This window comes from Hyaena hyaena, unplaced genomic scaffold (genome assembly GCF_003009895.1).
Source record: "Hyaena hyaena isolate Hyena2069 unplaced genomic scaffold, ASM300989v1 scaffold_16, whole genome shotgun sequence".
Lineage (NCBI taxonomy): Eukaryota > Metazoa > Chordata > Mammalia > Carnivora > Hyaenidae > Hyaena > Hyaena hyaena.
The window spans coordinates 56,089-83,597 of record NW_024080650.1 but is presented as its reverse complement, the minus strand read 5'-3'; the positions used below and the strand labels follow the sequence as shown (position 1 = coordinate 83,597).

At 46.9% G+C, this 27,509-nt stretch overlaps 1 protein-coding gene across 1 annotated transcript in view; it reads right to left on the bottom strand.

Annotated features, from left to right (window-relative positions):
- Positions 1–918: 918 nt before the first annotated feature.
- The window catches only part of TMC2 (transmembrane channel like 2), a 68,914-nt gene continuing 42,323 nt past the window's right edge, over positions 919–27,509 (bottom strand). The window contains exons 11-19 of the mRNA XM_039224067.1: positions 26,434–26,613; positions 24,792–24,941; positions 22,677–22,805; positions 19,437–19,504; positions 18,388–18,627; positions 11,330–11,455; positions 7,584–7,662; positions 6,384–6,501; positions 919–1,234 (exon numbers count right to left, since the gene is read on the bottom strand). Coding sequence (XP_039079998.1) covers positions 1,017–1,234; positions 6,384–6,501; positions 7,584–7,662; positions 11,330–11,455; positions 18,388–18,627; positions 19,437–19,504; positions 22,677–22,805; positions 24,792–24,941; positions 26,434–26,613 — 1,308 coding nt within the window. The 3' untranslated portion in view covers positions 919–1,016. The remainder of the gene's footprint in view (positions 1,235–6,383; positions 6,502–7,583; positions 7,663–11,329; positions 11,456–18,387; positions 18,628–19,436; positions 19,505–22,676; positions 22,806–24,791; positions 24,942–26,433; positions 26,614–27,509) is intronic.

Below are 27,509 nucleotides of genomic sequence, written 5' to 3'. Positions count from 1 at the left end.
GGATTCTGAAGCTCTAGGACTCACTGGCGGCTGGGAACACGGGGCAGAGGAGGAGCGGAAACCACCTGCAAGATGCCTGTGCTGTCAGTGTCCTGGGCTGTGACTTTGTCCTGGTCGGCAAGCCCTTCTCAGTGGCCTGGCCTCCCTGGCTTGTGCCCCTGAGGAGATATTCTGCAGATATTCTGTGCTGCTAGCTGAACACAGAAGCGCCAGACGAGACTCTGCACTGCATCCTTTGCAAAACTCCTCAGAGAAACCATCTTCAACATTCCCTAGACAAGACGCCAACTATCAAATTCTTTTTAGAATCTGATGCCTGAGAAGGATTCTCTGCCCTGGGCAATCTAAGTCGTCTTCGGTTAGAAGCAGCACTTGCTTGTAGTACTGCTGCTGGAAGGCTCCGATGCATTTTTGCTGCTTAATGGCCTCAGCTCGCCTCAGGCTGGGTTCGGGGGAGGTGGGGGGGGGGCATCTTCCCGCTCACCATGGCTGGACCTTGGCTCATTTACCTTTATTTCCAGTGCCTTCTTGCTCCTTTTATTTAAACCACTTCATCTCCTTTGGGCAGGGCTGACGGTTAGGACTGTGGGCCCTTCTGCACCCTCCTCACAGTTAGTATGGCTGGCGGAAACCCAACATGGATGCCATGGAAAACTCTATGGTGGTGGTCATGGCCCTGGCCCCTACTCCCAAAGTCTGCAGCCGAGGGAACCACGCTGAGTTCAAGGTCCAGGCTGCCTGAACCAAGGTACTAGGAAGGGCAGTTTAGGGGCAGTGGGGGGGCTCAGCTCCCCCGGAGAGAGGATGAAACCTTGCTCTCCAGTTGTGGTAGCCAGCAGGTGCCGAGATGATGTAATCGAAATTCCCACATTCAATGAGAGGAGAGAGAACGTGCGCACGTGCGCAAGAGATAGAGAGCGAGAGAGAAGACAGAGGAAGAGAGAATATTGTTTTGTGTGTGTGGGCTGGTGGGGCCCAATGATCAGCCCCACAATGGTGCTTGTGTGCCCCAGCTATCAGCGGGGAGGGCTGGGAGCACTCTTTCCAGAGGCTGACCTCCAAGGATGAGTCTGGGGCCGAGCGTGGCCAGAGTCTGGTCTGGCACCGGGAGGCCGAGATACAGGGAGGTGCCGGGAGGCAGGCAGCGTCACCATGACGGCAGAGCTGGAGAGCCCTGGAGCCTGCGCCTTCTGGTCCGTGGTCTGGCTTTGGCCGGCAGAGTGAGGCGTGGTCCCTGGAAAAGCAACCAAGACAAGAATGAGGACGTGGGAGAATTTGTTTCCGTTTCCTGGTATCGAACTGGAACCCATGGGAGCCACCCTGCTCTGTGTGTGGGTTTCAGTCCCATCTGGTGATGTGAGAACAGTCAGGTGGCCTTTAGGTGTCTGGGGGCCACTACCGGACCTCAGCCTAGCCTTTGCATGAACAGGTCTGCTGGAGGAATATGGTCTGGAGAGCTAGATTTCGGAGGGTGGCCTTAAGCTGGACTCGTTGAGCCCGGGTTTTCTTGAGTACAACACTGGGATGATAATAACAACATCCCAGGGGGCTGCCAGGGTCACAGGCGATGCTGGAAGGGGCTTTGTAACCTGTGTGGAATCATATCCAACTTCCAGAGCTTTCGCTTACGGGTTTCCTTCCCTTCCCCCACCTCTAACCTTGGGGCAATTGCTGGCTTGTTCGTGACCAGACCCAGTTCCTGGGATGCGGAAATGGACTAGGTGTCCATGGTGGGGGAATGTGGCCTGTGACTGAGGTCCTGGCTTTGGCCAGCCCCACTTCCAGGTGTCCTCTGGGCTCTTGCCCCTGCACCAGCCTGATGCGGGTGGGGTCAGGGGACGGAAGGAGCCAGCGTCCCTTCGGTGTCACTTGGGAAGAAAGTGGCCATCAAGCGAAACACCCGATTTGCGGGGCACCTGGGCGGCTCAGTCGGTTAAGCGTCCGACTTCAGCTCAGGTCATGATCTCACGGTTCGTGAGTTCGAGCCCTGCATCAGGCTCTGTGCTGACAGCTCAGATCCTGGTGCCTGTTTTAGATTCTGTGTCTCCCTCTCTCTCTGCTCTTCCCCTGCTCATGCTCTGTCTCTCTCAAAAATAAATAAACATTTAAAAAAATTTAAAAGAAACACCAATTTGGACTTTATGTTGCGCAAGAAGTAAATCTTTATGGTGTTTGAGTCATTACTTGGCTGGGCCCGTTTGTTACAGTAACTGGTATCATTCTAGCAAGTACTTCCAGAAGAGAAGCTAAGGGAGGGCAGCAACGGAGGCCATGAGTTTTTCAGATGAAATGCTGGCCATCTTCCTAGACTCTCCCCCACAGCCTACTCCCGCGGATGTGTTCTAGATCATACTAACTTTTTAAACATCAAACACTGTTGTACTGACTTAATCAGTACAAAATTCAAAGAGCTTTAGATCTGTAATAAAACATTTGGTTTTGACACAGAGAGAGAGAGCACAGCTGGCAGCTGGTTGGGGGTTAGGGAAGGAGGGAGGGAAAGGGGAGAGGGGGAGGGGGAGAGGGAGGGAGAGAGGGCGGAGGACAGGGGGACAAAGGAGAGGGAGAGGGGGACAAAGGATCCAAAAGCAGGCTCTGCTCAGACAACAGAGAGCCTGACATGGGGCTCGAACTCACAAACCCTGAGATCGTGACCGGAGCTAAAGTCAGACACTTAACCAACTGAGCCCCCAGGGGGCCCTGAAAACTCAAATTTGGAGAAAGGCAGACTTGAAAGCAGTAGCCGGTGGAGCAGGCGAGGAAGGGGTGGGTAAGGGGGGCAGGCGCATGGGGGCTGGGGAACAGGACACTACCACTGTCAAACGTTCCTTGGTTTCTCATAGAAAACATTTTGTTGGCCTATTTTTTTTCCTTCCACGCTTAAGTCCATTGGTGTCCAAATATGTCCATTCCATTTTTGTTTTGGTCTCATTTTTGCTGGTGATATTGTAAGGACACAAGTCTAAACCAGACTGACTCCATAATGGGCTTTAAGTTTCCCCTCTAAACCAGAAGGCCTAAGTTTCAGTTTCCCTGAAACTATCAGGCAGCTACACACTGCCCGAGGCCGAAGAAACTGCCCACCACTTCACTCCACCACACTACCTTGGCAACATCCAATCAAGAAAGGCCAGCAACTATAGATAAATCTCAACTGCCTAATGTAAAAGTTAACCGGTTAGGCGCCGAACAAGACCCTAGGCTCGCTCTGTAATTGGTTGAATTTAAAAGTACTCTAAATGTTGTAATTGGGTCTCGCCAAAAGTAACAAATACTCTAGACAATGTGTATGGTTTAACCCGCTGTCAATGATATTGTATAATTATGATTGGATCACTGTTCCCCTGCCACAACTTCTGTAACTCCCCCGTCACAAACCCCATAAAAACCCTACTCTGTCTTTGTTCGAGGCTCTCAGCACGGATCCACTGTGCTGGTGAGGTCTGGGAGCCCGAGCCCGTAATAAAGCCCTTTGCCTTTGCATGTGTGACTCGGTCTCCCCGGTGGTCTCTGGTCGGTGAGGATACTGCGATCTGGGTATGGGTATAACAATATTACAACATAACATCACATTGACTCCATCTCCTGTCCCATGGGGGGAAATTAGAAGATTTCAAATATTTTGTTCAGCTTTATGAGAAGCTGCCAGCCAGTCACTCTCCTGTGTTTCATCCCTGAACCAGACTTTGAGGGCGCCAACGGACGGCCAGCCGATCCGACCAACACGAATGTCTGTAGCTTTGAAATGTCTTCCATATGTTGCACCCCGTTCCTAGAATAGTTCCCAGTTTCCCAAACCAACACGGTGTTTGCCCGGGATGCAGCTGGCATCTGTCGCTGGTTCTTTTTTTTTTTTTTTTTAAATGTTTTTTAATTTATTTCTGAGAGAGAGACAGCGTGAGCAGGGGAGGGTCAGAGAGAGAGGGAGATACAGAATCTGAAGCAGGCTCCAGGCTCCGAGCTGTCAGCACAGAGCCTGATGTGGGACTTGAACCACGAACTGTGAGATCATGACCTGAGCTGAAGTCGGATGCTTTCCCGACTGAGCCACCCAGGTGCCCCTGTCGCTGGTTCTTCTTGACCTGCTTTCACTTCCGTCACCACTGGACCTCAAGAATTGAAAAGAAACTGACAGTATTTTCATCTTGCAGGGAAAGGCTGCTGTGTGGGTAAATTCTTTGTTTCTGCTTCTTGTGATCTTGCCATGTCCTAAAGACATCAAATAAATGGTAGACAGTTTTCTGTGCTAATCATTCTAACTCCTGAACTATCGGCGATTTCTTGTGAATCTTGTTCACGTCTGGCATCAGAGGCCAAAATTACAGCACACTGCCGTGGTTTAATTTTACAATAGGGACAGCCTTTGGGACATGGGGTCACCTCAGAGATGGTCTCTTTCTTTAAAAGAATTTTTTAAACATTTATTTATTTTTGAGAGACAGAGGGTGAGTGGGGGAGGGGCAGAGAGAGAGAGAGAGAGAGACACACACACACACAATTCAAAGCAGGCTCCAGGCTCTGAGCTTGTCAGTACAGAGCCCGATGCAGGGCTCGAACTCAAGAACCGTGAGATCATGATCTGAGATGAAGTCGAAACTGAACCACCCGGGGGCCCCAGAGATGACCTCTTTCAATTGACCTTTCCTCTCTCCAGGGGCAGATGGTCCGTGATCACTCCCTTTTGAAGCCCTGTGACACTTTCTTCGGAAGATATGTGACCATTTTTCCTTTTATTCTTGATATTCCAGTGTTTCTCTCTTTTTTTTTTTAACATTTTTTTTTTTTTTAATTTAAGAAGAGACAGAGCACGAGCCAGGGAGGGGCTGGGGGGGGGGCGGGGAGAGAGAGAGAGAGAGAGAGAGAGAGAATCTTAAGCAGGCTCCACACTCAGCGTGGAGTCCAATGCAGGGCTCTATCCCATGACCCTGGGTTCATGACCTGAGTGGAAACCAAGAGCCAGATGCTCAACACACTGAGCCACCCAGGCGTCCCAGTGTTTGTTTTAGGAGAATACAAACTGGTTCTGGTAGGAGCAGTAGCTGCTAATGTTTCTCCTCTGTATCTCCTCCTAACAAATACATTAAAATTTTTTTTAATGTTTATTTTTGAGAGTGAGAGAGACAGAGTGCGAGTGGGGAGGGGCAGAGAGAGAGAGAGACACATAATCCGAGGCAGGCTCAGGGCCTGATGGGGGGCTCGAACCCACAAACCGTAAGATCGTGACCTGAGCCGAAGTTGGACGCTTAACCGACTGAGACACCCAGGTGCCCCCTAACGAATACATTCTAAACAGCACAGAAAATGAAGACCTCCTCCATCCCCTGGTGGCTGTGACCCACATTGGCCAACACTCAAGAGTGTCGTAGAGGAATCTGGGTGGGACACCAGTAGGGCTCCTATATTGGGCTAAACAAGATATAAACAGGATATAAACAGGATATAAACATAGGAACCATCAGATTCAGGAGAGAAAGTGAAGAAGACAAAATCATTTCAGAAAAGAAGGCTAAATTGTGGGGAATGTCAAGAGACACTGTAGAAAATGCAGTGAGGGGGCGCCTGGGTGGCTCAGTCGATTAAGCCTCCGACTTCAGCTCAGGTCATGATCTCACAGTTCGTGGGTTCGAGCCCTGCGTCGGGCTCTGGGCTGACAGCTAGTTCAGAGCCTGGAGCCTGTTTCAGATTCTGTGTCTCCCTCTCTGACCCTCCCCTGCTCATGCTGTCTCTCTCTCTCTCTCAGAAATAAATAAAACATTAAAAAAAAAAAAAGAAAATGCAGTGAGAAACTTTGGGGGTGCAGGTGGGGGGGGTGCCCTGCAAGAGAGGCTGTGGCACTTCCCCGTTTCACAGATGCGCCTCCCAGGACCTCAGGACTTGGAAGCCCTCCACCTGCCTAATCCCATCTCATTATCCCCACCCCCTGAGCTAGGCCTTTCAATGGATTCTTATCTTAATGTGCCCAACGTCATACAATTAATAGTTGTCAGAATTCTGAGTTCATCCCAGCTGCATCTGATTTCTCAGCATATGCTCTTTACACCTTTTGAGGTGGCCTTGTAAAAGGTATCCATCAGGAAATAGAATTTATAACCTTCTCTTAAAATTTTTATTTTAGAGAGAGAAAGAGAGAGAGAGAGCAATCAGGGTAGAGTGGCAGAGAGAGAGAGAGAGAGCACCAGCAGGGTAGAGGGGCAGAGGGAGAGAGGAGAGGGAGGGAGAGAGAGAGAGAGAGAGAGAAAGAGAGAGATTCCCAAGCAGAGCCCATGCTCAGCGCAGAGCCTGATGTGGGGGGCTTGATCGCCCGACCCTGGATCATGACCTGAGCCAAAATCAAGAGTCAGATGCTCAACCGACTGAGCCTCCCACTCGCCCCTAGAATTTACCTTCTTTGTTGAGTTGGAGCTGGGTGGCATTTTTGGAGTTGCCTTTCGCTGTGTCCTCTGAATCTCTGGCTGTGGTTCTGCCTTTGACAGATTTGTGGCTCTTCTCAACTTCCCGGAGCTGCAGGAGAAATGATTCGTTCTCAGGGAAATGCGTGTTTGAGACTCAGAGCCCAGGATGGTGAGATCCAGGCAGATAAGGACTCTGTCCCCAGTTCTTGGTAACTACCTGAAATTGCCAGCTGTCAGGCTTCACCCCTGGGGATGGAAAGGACAGCCCAAGGCTCTGGTTTGCACAGTATTTGAAGGAACACTGGGCCAGGGGAAGACAGAAACCCTGCCAATCCTCCATTTCCAGGCTTTCTGGATCTGGACCAGAAGATGGTGAAATTAACAGAGGGAGATGCAGCTGGGGAAGGGGCTGTTAGGCCAATGAGGCCAATGAGATTCGTTCCAGAAGAGGGAGCAAGGAGGCAGGAGGGCAGGGCTTAGAGAGGGTTGGGGTCTGCCCTTTACCATGTGTGGAAGGGGCTTGGGGGCTGGAGGAGTGGAAAAGAGCAGTCAGAAGTCAGCTGGTGGAGAGAGAGAGGGAGAGAGCGGCGAGGGGCTTAAGGGCACGAGCACTACGTCTTTTTGACAGTGTGTTTCTCTAGTATTTACAGTATTCATTTTAAACTGTAGGTATTAGTATGGGTACTGGTTTTACTGAAAATTTTTTACTGGTTTTGGGGTGCCTGGGGGGCTTAGTTGGTTGAGGTCCGACTTTCGCTTAGGTCATGATCTCACGGTTCGTGGGTTCAGGCCCCGCATCGGGCTCTGTGCTGACTGCCAGCTCAGAGCCTAGAGCCTGTTTCAGTCTGTGACTCCCTCTCTCTCTGACCCTCCCCTGCTCACGCTGTCTCTCTCTCTGTCTCCTAGAAATAGATAAAAATTAAAAAAAAAATTTTTTTTTACTGGTTTTATTGAATTTCTCCCATTCTTGAGCAACCTCTGCACATTGAAGGTGTTATTATCGTGTGGCCCCCCCCAAATATCCTCAGAACATAAATGCGTGTTGTTCAATCTTACACAGCTTGGAGTACAGGGAGCTTGGGATTTAGTTTAGAAGAAAGCCACGGGGATAGTGGAACCGGGCTCACAGAGCAAATTAGCATAAAACAAACACTGGATGTCTGTTTGAATGAAGAATCCCGACAGACTCACCGCTTGGATTTTCTTTCTCAGCTGGGCATTCGCGCGGGAAAGGCTTTTGGAAACCGAGTTCAGGTAGTAGATGGCCAGGCTGTGAGAGAAAAGTGAGCCTCCTGTGATACTGCAGTCTTGGAAAGTGACAAGAGCTGGACCCCTTCCAGAGGAATCAAGGCAGGCTTCCTGGAGTAGGTTGCCTCTGGGATAGGGTGGAGAGATAGATCTCCGACTATCCTATCTCCCCTTAGTGCTGAGAAGGTTCTGGACACCCCTACCTTCTGTTTTATTGAGTGTGGAGATGACATACACATTTTTAGCTCTCCGAGGGCTCAGTAATGGTTTCCTTGGAAATCTGAAGAGGTGGGGGAGGGACAAGGTTTCCTGACTGTGCTTCCTGGGTACCCGCCCTGTGTCAGGCTCTGCGCCCCGGGCATCCCACTCCACGTCTCAGTGGTTTTCACAAAAACCCCATGATGTAGAAAGGATGGCTCCCATCTTTCCAGATCAGCATCCTGCAATGGCAGAGGGGTTAAGCAGTTTGCCCATGGCCACCCCATCTATCAGTTCTTGTTGGAGCCCGCATTTAAGCCAAAGCTCTTTCCACAGTCATCATGGGCTAAGACAGGAGAGTCTGGGTGCTAGGTGCCCGTTTCGAGTTTGCTTGGAAACGCAGCTGCCAAAGTCCCAGAGGGTCCTGTTTAGGGAGCACTGCCTTGAGGTGATGGTTTTCTGAGTCCAAAGCCCACTGACTGCTGAGGTGTCCTTTGAGGTCAGAGCCTGGGCTTCCCTTTCACAGGATGGAAGATCAGGGGTTAGAACCTGTGTACACCACCTGTGAGGGGAGGGGCCACAAAGCCAAGGTGCCGCCTAGATTGGGTGCTGAGCTGGCCTGTCACTTGGGAGCTTTTGCTGTGCATCCTTATTTGTCACTTTTCTTCATGGATTTCAATTCCTTAGCTGCTCCAACCGGGGCCTTCTAAGCTTTCCCCTCAGGGTGGGGCCGCTCATGGCAACTTCAGTCTGCCAGCTCTCTCCAGTAAGAGGGGGGAATCACCTCGTCTTGGCGCACAGTGTGGGCCCCAGGCTGTCATGGGAGCCTCCCGCAGCAGAGGCTCAGGGGAGAGAAGGGGGGACGGTCAGAGGGAGCGGAATCTGCTTTGCAAGGTCCCTGCTCTGTGCCAGGCCTCATTCTCTCTCCTAGTTAACATCCCGTTTATTAGGGAGGAATTGGAGGTCAGAGAGAATGAAATCCTCATGGGTGGCTGTGTCCCTCCGTTCCCGAATTTAGCATTTCCCGTTGCTGCCTGCAAGGGTCAGGCTTGGTGTGTGGGTTCCAGAATTTCCTCAGGCAGTCAAGGCCTAGGCTGGGTTGTCACCATCATGCCAGTCCTCTCTCAGGCCAGGACGAGAGGCAGGAGATGTTCCAATCAAGGATGTGAGGGAATACAACTATCTGGGGGAGCAATTCAGCACTATCCAAAAGGACTGGAAAGGGGCACCTGGGTGGCTCAGTTGGCTAAGTGTCCGACTTCGGCTCAGGTCATGATCTCGTGGTTTGTGGGTTGGAGCCCTGCATCGGGCTCTGTGCTGATGGCTCAGAGCCTGGAGCCTGCTTCGGATTCTGTGTCTCCTTTCTCTCTACCCCACTCTCACTGTGTTCTCTCTCTCTCTCTCTGAAAGAAAGAAAGAAAGAAAGAAAGAAAGAAAGAAAGAAAGAAAGAAAGAAAGAAAGAAGCAAAGAAAGAAAGAAGCAAAGAAAGAAACAAAGAAAAAGGAAAGGAAAGGAAAGGAAAGGAAAGGAAAGGAAAGGAAAGGAAAGGAAAGGAAAGGAAAGGAAAGGAAAGGAAAGGAAAGGAGAAACTCATACTCACGACTCCCTACTTCCACTTCCAGAGGTCTGTCCCAGAGAATCCCTCACATTTGCCCAAGGACCACATTTGTAGTAGAAAAACAGTGGAAACAATCTAACCACCTCCAGACAGAAGGGTGGATAAACTGTGGTATAATCACACGGTCACGCAGAGTAGAGCCATTAAAATGTGTGCTCGTGTAATACGTGAATAAATTCCCCAAACATAATGTTGAGCGAGGAAAGCTATGTAGTGTGAACCATTCATGAAAAAATTTAAAGCCCAGAAAACAATGGGACACACCAACGTGATGAAAATACCAACTATGCGTGCCAATGGTTACAAGAGCGGTTACTTTGGGAGAGAGAGAGGGAGAGAGCAGGAGTCCCTGGGACTTGAAGTGTTATCTGTAACATTTTATTTCTTGTAAAGAGACAAATCTGAAGGAACAGTGCAAAATACTAACATTTGTTCACTCTTGAGATTGTGTTCATAGCTGTCTCTACTTTTATATATATGAGGAATATTTCACAATTTATATATTTTTTTAATGTTTATTTATTTTTGAGAGAGAGAGACAGAGAGAGAGACAGAGTGTGATCAGGGGAGGGGCGGAGAGGGAGGGAGACACAGAATCTGAAGCAAGCCCCAGGCTCCTTTGAGCTGTCAGCACAGAGCTCAACGCAGGGCTCAAACCCACAAATTGAGCCAAAGTCTGATGCTTAACTGACTGAGCTGCCCAGGTGCCCCAGGAATATTTCACAATTTAGAAAAGAGCACGCCAAACAAGATTTTTAGGAAGAAAAATGCCCTTGGGGTGTCTGGGTGGCTCAGTCGGTTAAGCGTCCGACTTTAGCTCAGGTCATGATCTCACAATTCGTGGGTTCGAGCCCCATGTTGGGCTCTGTGCTGACAGTTAGCTCAGAGCCTGGAGCCTGTTTCAGTCTGTGACTCCCTCTCTCTCTGACCCTCCCCTGCTCATGCTGTCTCTCTCTCTCTCAGAAATAAATCAAATATTAAAAAAATTTTTTTAAAAAGGAAGAAGAACGCCCTCATGTTTTCACTAGTACGTTTTTGATGACAGTAATTCAAATTCAGGACTCTTGCTTTCCACCTTCTTTTTTTCTTCTCTCGTTTCTTCCTTGAACATTTGTCGTTTCCCTCCTAGGCCCTAGGCATGGGGCTGGTGTTGGGAATGCAGAGGTCATCAAACCTACCCACTATCCTCACAGCTTTCTTAGTCTTTGAGAAGGGATGGTGGTGAGATCCAAGGTCAGGTGCACAGCGTGCTCTGTGGAGAAGTCCTCCGAGCCCAGCCAGGGACAGGCAGAATCAGCCCCTCCGCTTTCTGGGAGACCCAGAGCCCAGAGGTCTTTGATATTTCTAGTGAACGTTTAGGAGGGTGTGGCAGATACTGGCAGTGCCCATCTGTATTTCTTGGACCCTGTCTTTCAGCGTGCTCCCCGAAAGACTTAATAACTGCCAGTTCCTTCACCTCTGTGCCTGGAGTTGCCCTTCCATCCCCCTGCAGAATCCATTCCACCCAAGAATGCAGCTGACTCAAATGGCCGGGGAAACAACCACTCTCCCTTTTGATCTCACCCAACTAGTGACTGATGGGTGCTGGTCTACAAAGGCTCCATCCCTCACCCTTGAGCAGGATAACTCAGACACACAGTTCTCCAGAGTCCCCACCCGCCACCCCCCCATCCACACACAATCAAAATCATCCCAGTGGTAATGATCTTCCACCCTTACCAATTAACTATTTGCATTTGAATCTTCATCTCAGGATCTGCTTCTGGGAAGTGTAGATTAAGTAAGAGGAAAGGAAAGGAGGGCCTGCTAGGGCAATCTCAAGGGCAAGGGGAGGCTGCCTTGGGGCAGAGCCGTGGGCCCTGGGTTACTTACAACATCAGCAGGATGGCTGGGATGATCAGGCCAGGGTTGGCGAGGAAAGCAAAGATCTTGCCCAGGAAGGTTGGGAAATCATTTTCAATCGTCTCTTGGATGACGTCATACATTCTGTTCTTCCCGCTGTAAAGAGAATGTGTTATGGCATCACGAAGCTCACGTGGCACACACAACCGTGCCCCTGCCCCTGTGGCCCCAAAGCTGCCACTCACCCCTGCTTTCCCGGGAAGAACCAGAGCTCTGCTCCAAATGGGTTGCAGGTGAAAAATGGCCCCTGAGGGAGGGGTTGCCCTTCGGCTACGGCGTAGGGCTGGAGCAGAGCCCTGGTTCGCCAGCTTCATGTCCTTGGTACCTCAGAACTTCTCAGACCACATCGGTCTCCTGTGTCTGACACCTTCCTGCGCAAGATGAAAGTGGGTTTTCTATGATACTCTCATGGGAGAAAACTGCCTGCAACGTAGCTGTGAGACCAACATGGACCTCCCTCTGGGTCCCCTGGCATGGAAACAGCCCTCCAGAGGCTTGTGTGATAGACAACCTCATGATGCCTCTCAAAAACACCTACAGTCAGTCTTCAGATTATAGTTTCAGGAGAACGGACCACCTGGGACGGGCTCCTGGACAGGTCGCAGCAGTAATTTTGATTTTCTTCAAATCCCTAAGAACCTTTATACAGACTTGACTTCTGCAAACGCCTGCCCAGAGATTATGGCCCACTGCTGGCTTTGGTTGGTCAGTTCAGTGCCAAGAAAATGGACTTTAGGGTTTGAAATTTCTGGTTCAAGTCCTTGCTCCTTCGCTTATTAGCTGCAGGACACCGTGCATAATTTACTTATTCTCTTTCTTCCTGTGTCTATCTGTTTCCTCTCTCTCCCCATTAGAGCTGTCCAGTGTAGCTATTGAAAATAAAATAGAAATTAAGTGAAACTAAGAATTCAGTGTTTTAATCACAACTCAGTAGTCGTGTGACTTGAAGCTACTATATTGACTAGGAGATATGGAATTTTTTTCCTTGCGTAGAAAATTCTATTGGACAGAGCTGTGCCTTCACCTCTGTGCCTGGAGTTTCCCTTCCACCTGCCTGCAGAATCCGTTCTACCCAAGAATGCAACTGACTCAAATTGACAGCCAAAGTATCTTTGGCCAAGATGCTGAAAATTTCTCTGACTCAAATTGACAGCCAAAGTATCTTTGGCCAAGATGCTGAAAATTTCTCTGCCCCAGTTTCCTCACCCGTATAATATAGTATAATAATAATAATAATATAGCATGTTATGGGATTATAAGTATAATAATAGTACTTGTCCCAGAAGGTTGTTTAGAGGACATAAATATGAATTTATGTACAACATTGTGTATGGGACCATCAAACTATAAGTGTCCTCCAAAATGTTGCAGCCAGAAGCTTCCTTTTTCTCTTCTGGAAAGGATTGATCAAGGATTGGCAAATAACGGTCCATGGGCCAGATTTGGCTTGTTATTTATTTTCATATGGTCTGAAAATGAAGAGCAGTTTTTATGTACTCAGATGGTCGGGAAAAAAAGAAGAATATTTTGTGATCTATAGAAATTGAAGTAGGAAATTCATACTTCAGTGTCGGTAAGTAAAATGTTATTGGGACACAGCCACGCTCACTTCTTTATATACGGTCTAGGGTTGTTTTGTGCTATGATGACAGACAATGAACAGTTGGGTCAGAGACCGTTTGTCACCATCTCAATGCTTAGCGTTGTCGCACAGCAAACAATGAATTGTCTTGGTGCAGTTATAACAACAGCATTTCAAGTGCCATGCGTATCACCATATTATGACAGTTAACTAATTTTTTATTATTATCAGCACTTACCCATCGTGTAAAAACAAGAAAGGCGAATTTCACGCGTTACACTTTTAAGTCACGGTCAAGTATGGGTTATTTTGTCCTTGAATCGTGATGTATTGGATGATGTATTCATTTCCAGTATGTGCTCTCCCAGATTCCCACATGGGTGACTTCAAATAATACAGATTTGTTCTCTTATCATTCTGGAGGCCAGAAGTCTGATGTGTTTCAGTGGGTTGAAACCAAGGTGTTGGGCGTGTCTGCGCTCCCTTCAGAGGGAGGTTCTAGGGGAGAATCTATTTCCTTGCCTTTTTTTTTTTTTAAACATCTAGAGCTTTATTCCTTGCATTCTTTGACTCTTGGCCCTTTCCTCCATCTTCAAGGCTGGTGGCATAGAATCTTCAAATCTTTCTCTGCTCCTATGGTTGCCTCACTTTCTGTTTTTCTGTGGTCAAATCTCCCTCTGCTTCCTTCTTATAAGGACACTCGTGATTTAGGACTCACTTGGGTAATCTAGGATAATGTCTCCGTATCAAGATTCTTAACTTAATCACATTGGCAAAGCTCCTTTTGCTGAATAAGCTAACACCCACAAGTTGCAGGGATTAGGACATAAATGTTTTTGGGAGCCATTATTCAGCCCATCACTGTATCCTCTTCGGTCCCTGAAGATTCACATTCGTCCCACCGGCAAAATACATTCATTGCCATCCCTACATCCCCCAAAGTTGCAATCCATTTACAGCATTGAGCCAAAGTCCAAAATCTCATCTAAACATTATCAGCTCAAAAGTCCCAAATCTCATCATCTAAATCAGGTATAGACGAGACTCTGGCTATGCTCCATCTTGGAACAAAATTTTTCTCTATCTGTGGACCTGGGAAACCAGAAAACAATTTATTTACTCCCTAAATACCCTGGTCGGTCAGCCATAAGACAACAGTTAAAGCTGGTTTATATAACATTCTTAAGTACCTGGTGTGTCTTCCATGTAGGTCATGGGAATTCAGTCCATTAGACAAGAGGGTCGTACACAGATCTTTCCTGGAGAATTCTATGTCTATTTTTGGCTTCTGCTGAGATGGTTGAGAGGATCCCAGTCACAGGTTTAAAAAAATCCTCTGCATGAATGAATATTCAGGTTTTTTGATCCTTCAGAAGCACTAGCAGAAAGTTGCCCAGGTTGCCTCTTGGCTTTCTCTTTAGAGCATGCTTTCCTGACCATGAATCTGATTTTAGGGTCTTTTTCAACCTGGATAGGTTTTCCCAAAGCATCAAGTTCTGGTTCTTTTTTGCTATTTAGTCCTTTTCTCAACTTATCTCTTTCCTCTCACATTTTAGTATAAAGCAAGAAGAAACCAGGCTACATCTTCAACACTTTGCTTAGAAATCTCCTTAGCCAAACATGCAAGTTCATCATTTATAAACTCAGATCTCCATACACCTGTCAGACATAATTTGGTCAAGCTTTCTGTTCTCTATATAGCAAGGACCCCCCATCCCTTTCCTCCACTTTCCAAAATTACGTTCCTCACTGGCCAGTGGTGAAGTAATTAAATTGCGTTTGATTGCAGGAGCTGAAGAAATGTATCCGGAGAAAAGAAACTTTCTTGAGACTTTCAGAACTTCCGGCAAAAGCAGCTGCTTGAAGAGTTGAGGACGTCTGAGAGCAATGTTGTATTCAAAGGATGGCAAATGACTTCAAGTGCTTTTCTTTGGCTCTTGACGGGTCAGTAGATGTTACTGATGCTACTCAGTTGTTCATTTGAGGAGTTAATGCCAAGTTTGAAGTGACTGAAGAATTGGTATCTGTGACTATACTGTGTGGAACAAATATGGGTGAAAATTTCTCAAAGAAATTGAGAAAACACTAATTCAGCACACTAGTACCAAATTCCATTGAGAATGTATCCATTCTATTGAGTGGAATGGAATGCAGTGCAAGTGAAATGAAATGGATCTGTTATGATGTGCTATCGTTGATAATGGTTGAAATACGTGTAGAGCAGAAGACGGCTTACATGGACAAATTTACAAAGCTTGTGAATTTTAGGCATGTGCAGACGATTATTCATTCTCTTATTCAACTGCAGGTAATTTGCAGAAAATATATGAATCTAACACGCACAGTTGCAATCAATAGTGTCAATGGTGAACTTCTTTTGCTCTTATAACTTAATCATTTTCCTTCACATACATTTTTGTCAGAGATAGAAGCCAAGGGGCGTCTGGCTTGCTCAGTTGGAGGAGCGTGTGACTCTTGATCTCAGGGTTGTGAGTTTGAGCCCCACATGAAGTGTAGAGATTACTTAAATAGACACAACTTAAAAAAAAAAAAGAAATAGAAGCTGACTGTTCTGACTTGCCCTACTGCACAGCAGCTCGATGGCTTAGCCGCAGTAAAACTTCATGGCAACTGCTCTCCTATGGTAGGAGATGTGTTGTCATGTGTGGTACAGTGATGGACCTAGGCAGCAAAGGTGGCAATCTGAGCAGTGAAATTGATGTTTGAGGACAGGGAACAGTAACTTTGAGCCTGTATTATGTGAAATATTATCACGTCCCCCCCCATAAAAGAACTCCCTTCTTTTCATTGGTAGACCTATATTATGAAAAATTACTCTGTTGTTCTCATATCTTGAATTTTGTCAATAAGAACTTTCTCTTGTTATATAAGTACTTGCATAATATTCTTGATTCTTCCTCTTGATTCCCAAAGCCTAAAATATTTGCTCTCGGGCTCTTTACAGAAAAAGTTAGCTAAGCCCTTATGTGTGGAGATAATACTTCCCACCTCACAGCATTGTTGAGCCCCAGCTACCCCCTGCTTGGCCTGGGCTCAGGCTTAGCAAGTTCGCCGTACTATGGATTAGCACACATCTTTAAGTACTTGGCAAAGAATACACTAAATCCTCAAAACAACCCTCCGGGGTAGACTTGTCCGTTATTTCCATCTTATGGGCAATTAACTTGTGGTGTAGACAGCTAAGTAATTTCTCAAGATGACCCAGCTGGCAAATGACAGAGCTGGCTTGAGAGTCTATGCTCTAAGTCAGGGGGGTTGGTGATTTTTTTTTTTTTCCCTGAAAAGAGCTAGATAATAACGATTTCTGGCTTTGTGAGCCAGATGGTCTCTGTTGGAATGACTCGATTTTGCTGTTATATTGAGAAAGCAACCGTAGATTATATGTAAGCAAACGGGTGTGGCTGTGGTCCAATTACAATTTATTTACAAAAAACTTCAGGTTCTGCAATACTGCCCATCTCATTCATTTATGTTGCCTGCCTGGATCTGGTTAAAACCCTAAGTCCCTCCCTAAGTAAAAAAAAAAAACCCTAAGTAAAAGTGAACTTTTGTGACGTGAAGGGTCTAGTTTGAACATTGACCATAAACCAGGTGTTTTCTTCTAGACACTGGGTACAAAGCAGTGAGAAAGGAAGCAAAAATCACACCCTCATGGAGCCTATGTTCTGGGGAAGGAGACAGACAATAAACACTATAAGTAGACAAAAGGAATGGCATGCTAGGTGTTGATAAGGAGATGCACTGAGCAGAAACAATGATAAGGGTGTGTGTGTCTGCGTGTGACATTTTAGTTACAGTCTCCAGGGAAGGTCTCACTGAGAAGGTGACCTTTGAGAAAACACCTAAAGCAAAAGCAAGAGAGCGAACAGCTGTGAACATATCTGAGGGACGAACTTCCAGCTGTTGATGAGTTTTGATCAGAAGGGTGACAGGAAGGAGGCGGCAGCCATATTTCCTTCTGGGTTCCGTTTTCAGGTTCCTTCCCTTGCTATCTGGATGCAGGCTGTCAGGGCTTCTCAGGGTAGCAGATGAAGCAAGGATGGGGCAGACGGTGAGGGGGAGGCGTGGCCCAGGCCCACTCAAGGGCCTCCTGTCTGGGGGCAGGAAGGCAGCCTGAGCGAAGGGGCTCTAGTGCTTGTAACCTAGAGGACAGCCCTCCAAACCTTGCTTAGGAAGAAGTCAGAAGATGCTTCTACCACTTTTATCATGTGGTTCTCCCTTCAACCTGGCATCCCAGGCCTTCTATAGCACATTTTTCTACTCTAGATCTAGCCCCCCTTTCCTTCCATCTGAACCCCCGTGCAGCCAGATCTCTCTGTCCTGAGCTCCACTCACATGTCTGAGCACCACGACACTTGCCGTGGGGCAGCCACCACAGAGCTTTATCTAGTTAAGTCCCTTATAAGCTGAAAAGTACCAGGTCGGCTTTTCCCGAAGTGTGTTGATCTGTAATGGTAGGTAGCGCTGGGACCAGAGTGAGGTGGGTGGGGCCCTGGGCTGCACAAGTAAAGGAGCTACTTACTTTTAGGGTTGTGCAAGGGCAGAGTCTGTGCCCTCCCGGCCTCACCCTACTCCTGGCCCTGGATGGGTGTTACATGAAGAAACAGTCTGTGGTCAATAAGGATGGATGCACTGGCTTACGCACGTTATCTTATCGCACGATTCTTCCAATGCTTAATAAAGAGTGTGCCTCCAGCACTTCTAAATGAGAAGATGGCAGATGACAGGGGCAGCGTGTTCCAAACTGCTTGAGCCACAGAACTCCTTTTATGGAGTAGAGAGATGGCTTTGTTTCCAGGGGGCCTCACACTTGGAAAGAGAGCAACAGAGGCATATGATTTCTCAATGTACCTCCTTGCATAATTATTTATGTCTTTATCAATGCCCAGTCTCCTAAACGAATCCGACTTATCCCCTGAGCTCACAGCATGCAAATGCCCTGCAGAGCATAGGGATCCAGGCCAGAGTCTCATTCTCTGTTTCACATTTGAATGGCACTTGTAAACAATGGTTATTTCGTCTTCAGAATATCCCCCATTACTCATCCTACGGTAAGGTAATCCAGGGTCGTGGATTATCCATATGTTAAAAGGTCAGAGCTGTGCTGTCCAATATGGTAGCCTTCAGCCATGTTTCTCATTATTTAAATTAAAATGAATTACAATGAAATATAGAAATTTAGTTCCTCGGTCCTCATTTCAAGTGCTCAACAGTCACGTGTGGCTGGCGGCTACCATATTGGATCGCGCAGACACAGAACACTTCCATCCTTGCAGAAAACTCTTGAACAGCCCTGATCATTTGCCCAAAGCTCCAGGGCCCTTTGCGGGCTGGTGTGACCGCCAGACCTGGACCTCTGAGCCTGCACTCTCTGAGCAGGCTGCCTTGGGAGAGGAGCTGCTCCCCGGCAACCAAGACTGTGCACCTGAATGGCCCGCAGTCAAAGGAGGGCGGGAGGGACATGATGGTGTAGGCCACGGGCAGGAGGCTGAGGAAGAGCACCAGCAGCAGGAGGCCCATGTAGAAGTTGTTGGATCGGGAGGCTTTGAACACGCGCTCGTGGGGGACGTTGCTGCTCATCACCGCCCAGCACTGGAAGTACATGGAGGTCAGCAGGCGCAGCACATTGATGCCCACCAGTCCTGGGGCATAGAAGGAGCCCATCCTGGAAGGGCAGAAATCACACACCTGGTTGGCCCAACAGCAGGAGAGGCCAGGGAAGGAAGACAGGAGGAAATGGGATCAATGGGTTAGGGGCATGAGGTCCAGCTGCATTCCCTGCGGGTCCTGGGGCCAGGAGTCTCCCGCTTAGGCAGGACACTTATCATTGCTACCCATTTCTCAGGAGAGGGAGACGCTCTGAGCATTACTGGCTTGGGCTCTGGCCAGGATTTTAACCACTGTCTCACCACAAGGCACCTAACAAATGATGTGGCCCCCTGTCTGTTTCTCCGTGGTCCCCCTAAACCAGCAGATGCTTCCTAGAGAAGTATCTGAAGTCCTTAAACTGAGAAAGTTTGCCCTTGGCATCTTGAAAGTCTTGGGCTGAAATTATGCAGCCTTTTCTTCTAACTCCTGTGTCAAAGGAGGGAGCCCCTTGGCTCCTTCACTCTTCCTCTCCTTATTTTCTCCCTCCTTCCCTCCTTCTTTCCTTTCCCCTCTTGTCTCCTCCCTCTCTTCATGTCTTCTCCTCCCCTCTCTACTTCTTCTTTTTTTCCTTCCTCCTTCTCATTCCCCTCTCTTTCTTCCTACTCCCCCTACCCCCCCAACCCCGTCTATGGTAACACGTGCGTTGGCCAGACGCTGTCCTCATTCTCATCTCATCCTTCCCTCTACTTGTCACCCGAAAAGAGACAGTTCGGAGAGGCCCGAAGATTCGTCCAGCTTCTCCCCAGCTAATTGGGAGCAAAGCCTGGGATCCTAGTTTTCTGACTCCCCCGGTGAGGTGGTCCCCAGGTAAAATGCAGAGCCTACCAGATCATTCCTTGGTTGAAGATCAAACCGAGTACATTTCCACTGATATCGAACTCAGCATAGGAGGGCTGCAGGGGGAGGCAGACAGAGAGAAAGGAAGCTGTCAGCCATCAGCCAGCCCCCATCGCCAGCCAACTGGCTAAGCCAGGGCCACTCTGTCCCCAAGAGCCTGCTCTGGTGACCAGAGAGGACACTTGTGTTTATGGCTCTGTTTCTTTAACACATTTTCCACCTTTCAAGAGAAGATTTGAAGTTCTCAAAGTTGACATTTTTTCCAATGACTTTTTCGACAAAAAAGTGAGAATTTTTACCTTTTAGGGATTGCAGGCCAGAGTGCCTTGGGAGGGCACTGGCCCCTAAGAGAATGTTTTATCCATGCTCTAATCAGAGATTTACCTTGAAATTATAATCGAGGAATAAATCCAATAAATAACCAAATGCAAATTCTTAAATGGGGAGTCAAATAAAACGACAGCTTGAAAGCAAACAAGCAGGGAGCCTTTGGGTAGCTCGGCTGGTTGAGCGTCTGACTTCGGCTCAGGTCATGATCTCACAGTTTGTGAGTTCGGGCCCCACGTTGGGCTCTGTGCTGACAGCTCAGAGCCTGGAGCCTGCTTCCAATTCTGTCTCCTTCACTCTCTGCCCCTCCCCGCTCACACTCTGTGTGTGTGTCTCTCCCTCTCTCAAAAATAAACATTATAAAAAAATTTTTTTTAAAGCCAACAAGCAAACAAAATAACTAAACGACTCCTTCAGTTCTCTTTTCTTCTTTCCACCTCCCTGGAGTCTCAGAGCAGTTCGTGGAAAGGAAAGAGCTCAGTAGATTCATATTTTCAGCCTGACTGATTTTCAGAGTTTTGGAGATCTGTCAACTATTTGAAAGAAGGCAAAGTGCGTGAGCACCTAGGGAGTTGGGCATCCTTATGCAGGATGCTTAAACCGACTTCCCCACTTGTCCTTTGGAAATAGAGGTCAAGGGTGACAGGGAGGAGGAAGAGGAAGAAGTCAGGAGAGAGAGAGAAAGGAAGGTGAGGCACGGATCAAAGGAGGAGACATATATATTTCAAATACACGAGGGTTAAGTCTTATACATTTGCAATTTAACATTTTAAAATATTTTTGAAAACTTCTCATCTGCTGGGTTTTGTGTTCTGGCTAGAAAAATTTTCCTCACCCCAGGGAGCCTGGGTGGCTCAGTCAGTTGAACGTTCAACTCTTGATTTTGGCTCAGGTCATGATCTCATGGTTCATGAGATTGAGCCCCATGTCAGGCTCTGCACTGACAGAGCACAGCCTGCTTGGAATTCTCTCTCTGCTCTCCCTACCCACACTCTCTCTCTCATAAACAAATAAAATAAATAAAAAGGAGCATTGGAAATTTTTTTCCTTACCCCAAGACTGTAATTTTATGTATGCTTTCTTTTAGAAATTTATGCTTTCATTTCTCAACATTTAAAACTTTGATATACCTGTAATTTATGTAGGTGGTGAAGTAGGTGAGAAATATAGTTTCTTCCCCAGTGGTTAACCAGTTTTCTCCTCCCTTTGTTATATAATCTTTCCTTTCCCATGGGTTTGTAAGACTGCCTTTACCTTAAACCAAATTTCCACATAGATTACTTCCTATAGATTGTATTTATGGATTTTCTATTCTTTTCTATTCATAATAGAAATTGATCATTTTGTCTATCCCCTAGTACCAGTTTTAATTATTATAGCTTCATAATATGTTTTAATATAATGGGTAAGTATAATCCATTTCATTTTGCAGTCTTACAATTTTTCTTGCTATTTCCACGTTTATTTTTAGAATGAACTTTAATAGTATTTGGGGATCTTGTTGAACTTGTAAATTAATTTGAGGGCAATGATATCTTAGCAGTCTCATATTGTCCTATTAAAGATGGCATTCTTGCGGGTGCTGGGTGGCTCTGTTGGTTAAACATCTGACTCTTGATCTCAGCTCAGGTATTGATCTCAGGGTTGTGAGACCCATGCCCAGTGTGGAGCCCACTTAAAAAAAAATAAAGATGGCATTCTAGGGGCACCTGGGTGGCTCAGTCGGTTAAGTGTTCAACTTCAGCTCAGGTCAAGATCTCACAGTCTGAGTTCAAGCCCTGTGTCGGGCTCTGTGCTGACATCTCAGAGTCAGGAGCCTCTTTCAGATTCTGTGTCTCTCTCTCTCTCTCTCTACCCCTCCCCCACTCACACTCTGTCTCTCTCTCTCAAAAACAAAGATTAAAAAATTAAAAAAAAATAGAGATGGCATTATCTTTGAGCATGAAGTTCATTTACTCTTGTTCTCAGACGAGATTATGAAGTTTTCCTTGCTATGAGGAGAAGTCGAATAGGCTTGCGTAAAATTGTGGTTGGTGACTAAAAGGAAAAAAAAAACTATGACAGAAACCTGTACTGGAGCCCTGACCTAGGCCAGGTACCCTACTGCAGGCCAGGATGAAGACGACACAGGGAAACAAGAGATGAAGCTCAGTTGCGGAAGTACTCCCCTGCGCTCAACACCCGTGACTACTGGGTCAGTGAGTGATGTGTTGTGAAAGAGACACGCACAGGATGGATGAGGCCAAAGATTCTGCCCTGTCACAGAAGGCCACCCAGAGGGGAAATGACACACATGTAGAATGAGCAGTTTCCCAGGTAGGTGGGGAAGAGGAGCATTCCAGGTGGAGGGAACAAGTCCAAAGAGGTTTCTCAAAGCATAATCCGGAAGACCGCACCAATGCCACCTGTGTTCTCGGTGTATTCCAGGACTTTCTGAAATAGTCATGTCCACCTCTGCCCTCTCCCACCCCAAGATTTCAGAGTCTCAAAAATGAGGAGCTACCCTTCCCCTTATCCACTTCCATTCTCATTCCCATTGCTTGCTCCGTGTGGGCTTCAAAGGCTAGTGTTCTTTGCCTTGCCTAATGAGAGGTGACGCCACTTTGGCATTTCTCTACTACCGTCCGCTCAGCACTGAACCACGTGATCTACTCTTCCCAAGGCCAGATGCCCCCATTCCCCAGATAGGAAGGTTGCATTGTTAATTACATGGGGGAAAAGTGGCGTTTCCTCTAAGAAGGCAAATATGACTCAAAGGAAATAGACGTGGAGTACTTCAGCACCTCACAGAATAGAGACTGTCATCAATTCTCTAAATAAATTCCCAGGAATGCATCCGACTATATCAAATAGGACGGTTGAGATGCCTTCCTGCAGAATGTCCATGAAATGGTGACCTACAAACCCAGCCTCCAGGTCCCAGCACCAGCAGTAGTTCATGAACCGGACAAAACAAGCTCGCAGGAAGTCCCCCAGCAGGATGGTGATGTATGTTACTAGCATGTCAGACACAGTCAGCCTCATGAATTCCTGCAAGGGGGAACACAGGAAAAGGGCATGGTCAAGGTCAAACCTTGCTTATGTCTTCCAATTGACTGCAGCCATGCAAAGTCTTCCTCACTTACCTGAATCTTCTCTGTGACTTTCTGGTTCTTGGTGACAGAGAGGTAGTGCAGAAAAAGGACCCTAGACTTGGAAAATGTTTATTTTCGGTCCTAGCTCTGCAAGTTACCAATTGTATTGCTTTGGAATAATCTTGGAGCCTCTTGAAGCTGATAACGATATCAACCTTGCAAGGTTATTGGGAAGCTCAGTGATTATGCATGCAAATTGCCTGGCACATTGGCAATGCCCAGCTTAATATAGTTATCAGCACTACTGCACAGAGAGAGGATCTGAAGTCTCCCCCCTAGCTTCCCCCACCTCCTCTGAAGTGTAGCTGCCCACAGCTAAGACTGAATCTGACCACTGGCCCTAGGGACAACAGCCAGCATTCTTTATCTCCTGCTAATTGGATGTTTTGCTTGTTATACAGAGATAATCATGCAGGTTTTACATGAGGCACATAATGGAAGAGCTAAAAGCAAAGCTTTCCTCTGCTTTATAGAGTGAATATAATTTATTAATTTAAAAAAGTGGAAAAGATCTACCAGGCATTATCACAACCTTTAAGACATCTAACAGCCTTGGAGTTCCTAGGGGTCTGTTTTATCCATTTTTGTATCCTCCAAGATGATAAACAAATGCTTGCTGGATGAACGGCTGATGAGTTTTCAGTATTATTTCTCAACAATAATTCAAGTTAATGCCCCTAAGTAAAAGACAAATCAACATGTATCAGGTCTCCACGTCTGTGCAAGGTGATGCTCTGGGGCCTGGGGTGGAGGTGGTAGAGGATACAGGTGAGCAGTATGTAACAGCTCAAACTCATCATTGCTACAGGTTCAGAAAGAGACAAGCTTTAATCAGTGTTTGGAATGGTGATGGGCATTCAGACAGGAAATGAGAAATTCTATTGCAGAACATTCCAAAGGAACCATGTAGGTAAAATGAACTCTCTCCTGCCTTCTAAGGAGCGTGGGTTTTATTGACTTGCAGACTCTTTCTCTGTTACACATGTGAGGGCTTTAGAAATGCAAGAGCTAGGGAAGCTGGGTTGCTCTGTACATAAATGAGGAGGATTTAAGGAGTATGGGGGCATCTGGACTGGAGGAGACAAGAAATGGTGAGTCTGAGCTCTCCATGGAGGAAGGCAGGGGAGAAAAGGCCCCCAGGACCCCATGGGAAGGACGCTGTGCAGCAGGGAAATATCTGCTGGTGGATTTATAGGCAGTGTTCGATGGACTGAGTGATATCATGCCCTCCTTCATTGTACTTCACATCCTCAGTTAAAAACACTGCTGTCTGATGTTACATGTGAGTGGGTTCTTTAGGGAGCCCATGAAGAAGTAATAAACTCTGCATCTCAGTGGGGTGGTGTACAGGGGTAGAAATCCCGTGCAAGAGCTGAGGAAGAGAGGGAAGGTGATCCCTGTGTGACCTGCAAATACTTCAAGTTTCTGCTCAGGAAGGCAAAAGACATTAGCCTTTGAAGTCCACAGTGTGCCAGCTACAGGAACAATTCGGACAGTGGACAAGGGGATATAGTAGTTGTTAATTATTGAGATGGATGAAAACCATGAATTCTCTTTACAAAAATGCACAGATGCACACACACACTAACCCTGCATCTAATTTTTAGGAGTATTTGTTCATTATTTCCAGGTGGAGAACCTCAGGCTTGCAATGAAATCTGCAGGAAAACTCTAAATGAATACAAGTGGCATTAGACTGATGAAGACAGCGTGTAGAGAAATACTTGGGATGCTGGGGGAAAAAATGGAAAAGAGAAAAGGTGGAACTTTCCTGAGAAATACTGGCTTGGCATTTTGGTGGATTAAAAATAGAAACGTCAAGGAAGGAATAACAAAGAACTGAGAACAGGGATCACTTCTGCAGGAAAGCATAACTACTCACAATGCCCACAGCTGTCTCCCAGCAAGAGCCCCGGGGCACATCTGCAGGGTGCAGGGGTGGCCGAGGGACACTCTCATTCCAACCCGAAGAGTTGTAATAGTTAACCAGGGTCCAGTGAGTGATGTTCTTTATTTTCTCTTCATTAGAAAGCTAAAATGGAATATGGAGATGTGGATTGGAAGGAGCCAGGGATGGTCCAACTGCTTCCATGGGAATAACAATTAAAGCCAGAATATGCCACCACTGTACCACCTAGCCTCTGACCTACCCCTCAGCAGTCTTCACAGAAATACCCTCTGCAGTCTTTCAGTCTATACAGGAGAGAGGGGCATTTGACTGAAGTCTTTGGGTCTTTTCCAGGAAGTTATCTTTTCTAAGTTATCATCCATCCATCCATCCATCCATCCATCCATCCATCCATCCATTCTTCTTTTGAGAATAATTTTTTTCAGGGTCTATTCTGGGCATGCAAGGCAGCAGTGACACAAGAGAGACAGGCTTTCCTCAGAAAGTTCACAGTCTAGTAGGTGACAGAGATGAACAGTAAATTATAGAACAGAGTGACAAGAGCTATGGTTAATATCCTCTGGGGATCAAGGAAGTCCACATCAGACCATGGGGGCCACAGGGAACTTCCTGAAGGCAGTGACATCTGACACAAAATCTCAGGGAGTATTAGTCAACTAGTCAAAGAAGGGGGGAAAGGTGGAGAGTGAGGCAAGAGAAAATTTTGTCCTGTGGAGGAAATATGAGGTTCAGGAGAATAGAACAGTTCATTGGGGGTAGGAGGAAAGCCAGAGATGAAGGTGGAGGGGTAGGCAAGGGCCAGACACAGTTACCTGCATGCTTAGAACCTTCCAATAGCTTTCTGATAACCTCAGGTAAAAGTTCATGCAGCCCAATAATGAGGAGGAAGGGGTGGGGAAGATGACTATCATCATCTGACCCTTCCCTTAGGTTCATTTCCCCCTTCTTCATTCCATTCCATTCTTAGCCATCCTGCAGTTCCTTGTTTGCACAGGCTGTTCCCTCTGCAGCTGTTCCCTCTGCTTTTTCCAGTGTCTTGTAAGACTCCCCAGGTTGGGCAGGGGAGATCTGGAGTCCCTCCTATGCACTGCCACCCTGCCTGGGCTTGCCCCCACTGAAGCACATGCCACAGCATGTAATGAATGAGTCTGGCCACCAGCCTAGATGTGAATACCCTTGGAACAGCACCGTCTTGCTGTCTGCTGTACCTTCAGGGCCTGATATAGCGGGTGCTCCATAACCGACTGGTGAGCAGTGATGAAAGTTTGGGTCAATCATCCCATATCACCTCAATGGACACTTACTTGGCTAGTAAACATTTATGGCAGCTATGATACAACATAGGAGAGGCTACAGGTAAAATATTAAGGGGACCAAATGACATGTATATGATGTAAAAAAGACAACCAAAGAAAAAACTGTAAAGACCTGCAGCACAATATTAACAATGCTTGTTCTTGGGTCATAGGGTTCTGGGGATATTTTTTCCTTCATTTTCATTTTCACAACTTTCCAAAATTTCTTCAACGAATGGGAATGATGCATAAGGAAATTATTGTAGTGGAAAAAGGAATTTGGTGGGCACCAGGGATTAGAGGGGGTTTGTGGTCTTTACCTTGAGGTGAACATCATCCATCAGGGCCAGGAGAAATGTGTAGAGGTTCCCCAGGAAGAGTGCAAAGATGCGCCCCAGCTGCCACTTCAGTCCAATGCGTGGGTGATAATTCTCCAGGGCAGCGATGGTTTCAAACAAAGGGGGACAAAACATACCAAGCAGGGACATCACGATTTCTACCTGAGAAGTCAGGAAAGCCTGGATTACTTGTGTCATCAATATCACTTGCTTGGCCACCTTCTCTGCAATCCCTAGGCCCATGCATCCCCGTCTCCTCCTTGCCCCCTCCTCTGCCTCTGGGGATGCCCTCTGGTCTCCGCAACTTGCTGTGTGACCTTGGCTAAGACACCAACATGCCCTGAGCAGTCAGCATATGTCCCACACATCATACCTGCTCTGTTACTGGTTGCTCTCATGATGTTGCCATTAGTATTGACAGAAATAACAGACTTTCTTTGAGAGATAAATGAATTAACATATGGAACAGTGCCTTGTGTTCTGTAAGTCATAAGCTGAGCAAGAGTCACTGTGATGGCTCTTATCTCAGGAGCCTGGAAGACAGGAAGCTCAAATCACAGAAAGGAACTACTAGCAGAGGGATGCGGTTAAGAGTATGACATTTCGGGGTGCCAGGGTGGCTCAGTCGGTTAGTGGCCTGAGTCTTGATTTCAGCCTAGGTCATGATCTCATGGTTTATGAGATTGAACCCTCTGTTGGGCTCTGTGCTGACAGCATGGAGCCTGCTTGGGATTCTCTCCCTCTCTCCCTGACCCTTCCTCATTCCTTCACACACACACACACACACACACACACACACACACTCTCTCTCTCTCTCTCTCAAAAATAAATAAATAAATTTACACATTTTAAAAAAAGAGTATGGCATTTGGAGTCAGCTTTCTGGGGTTGAGCCCCAACTCTATCATTTGCTGGCTTTGTAACTTAGGAAAAGTTACATAATTTCTCTGAGCTCCTTGTTTCTTCACATATAAAGTGGGAATGACAGTTCTTGTTGTGAGAGTCAGAATAGATGATTGATGTAAGTCTACTAGCCCAGAGCCTGGTAAGCATTAAAT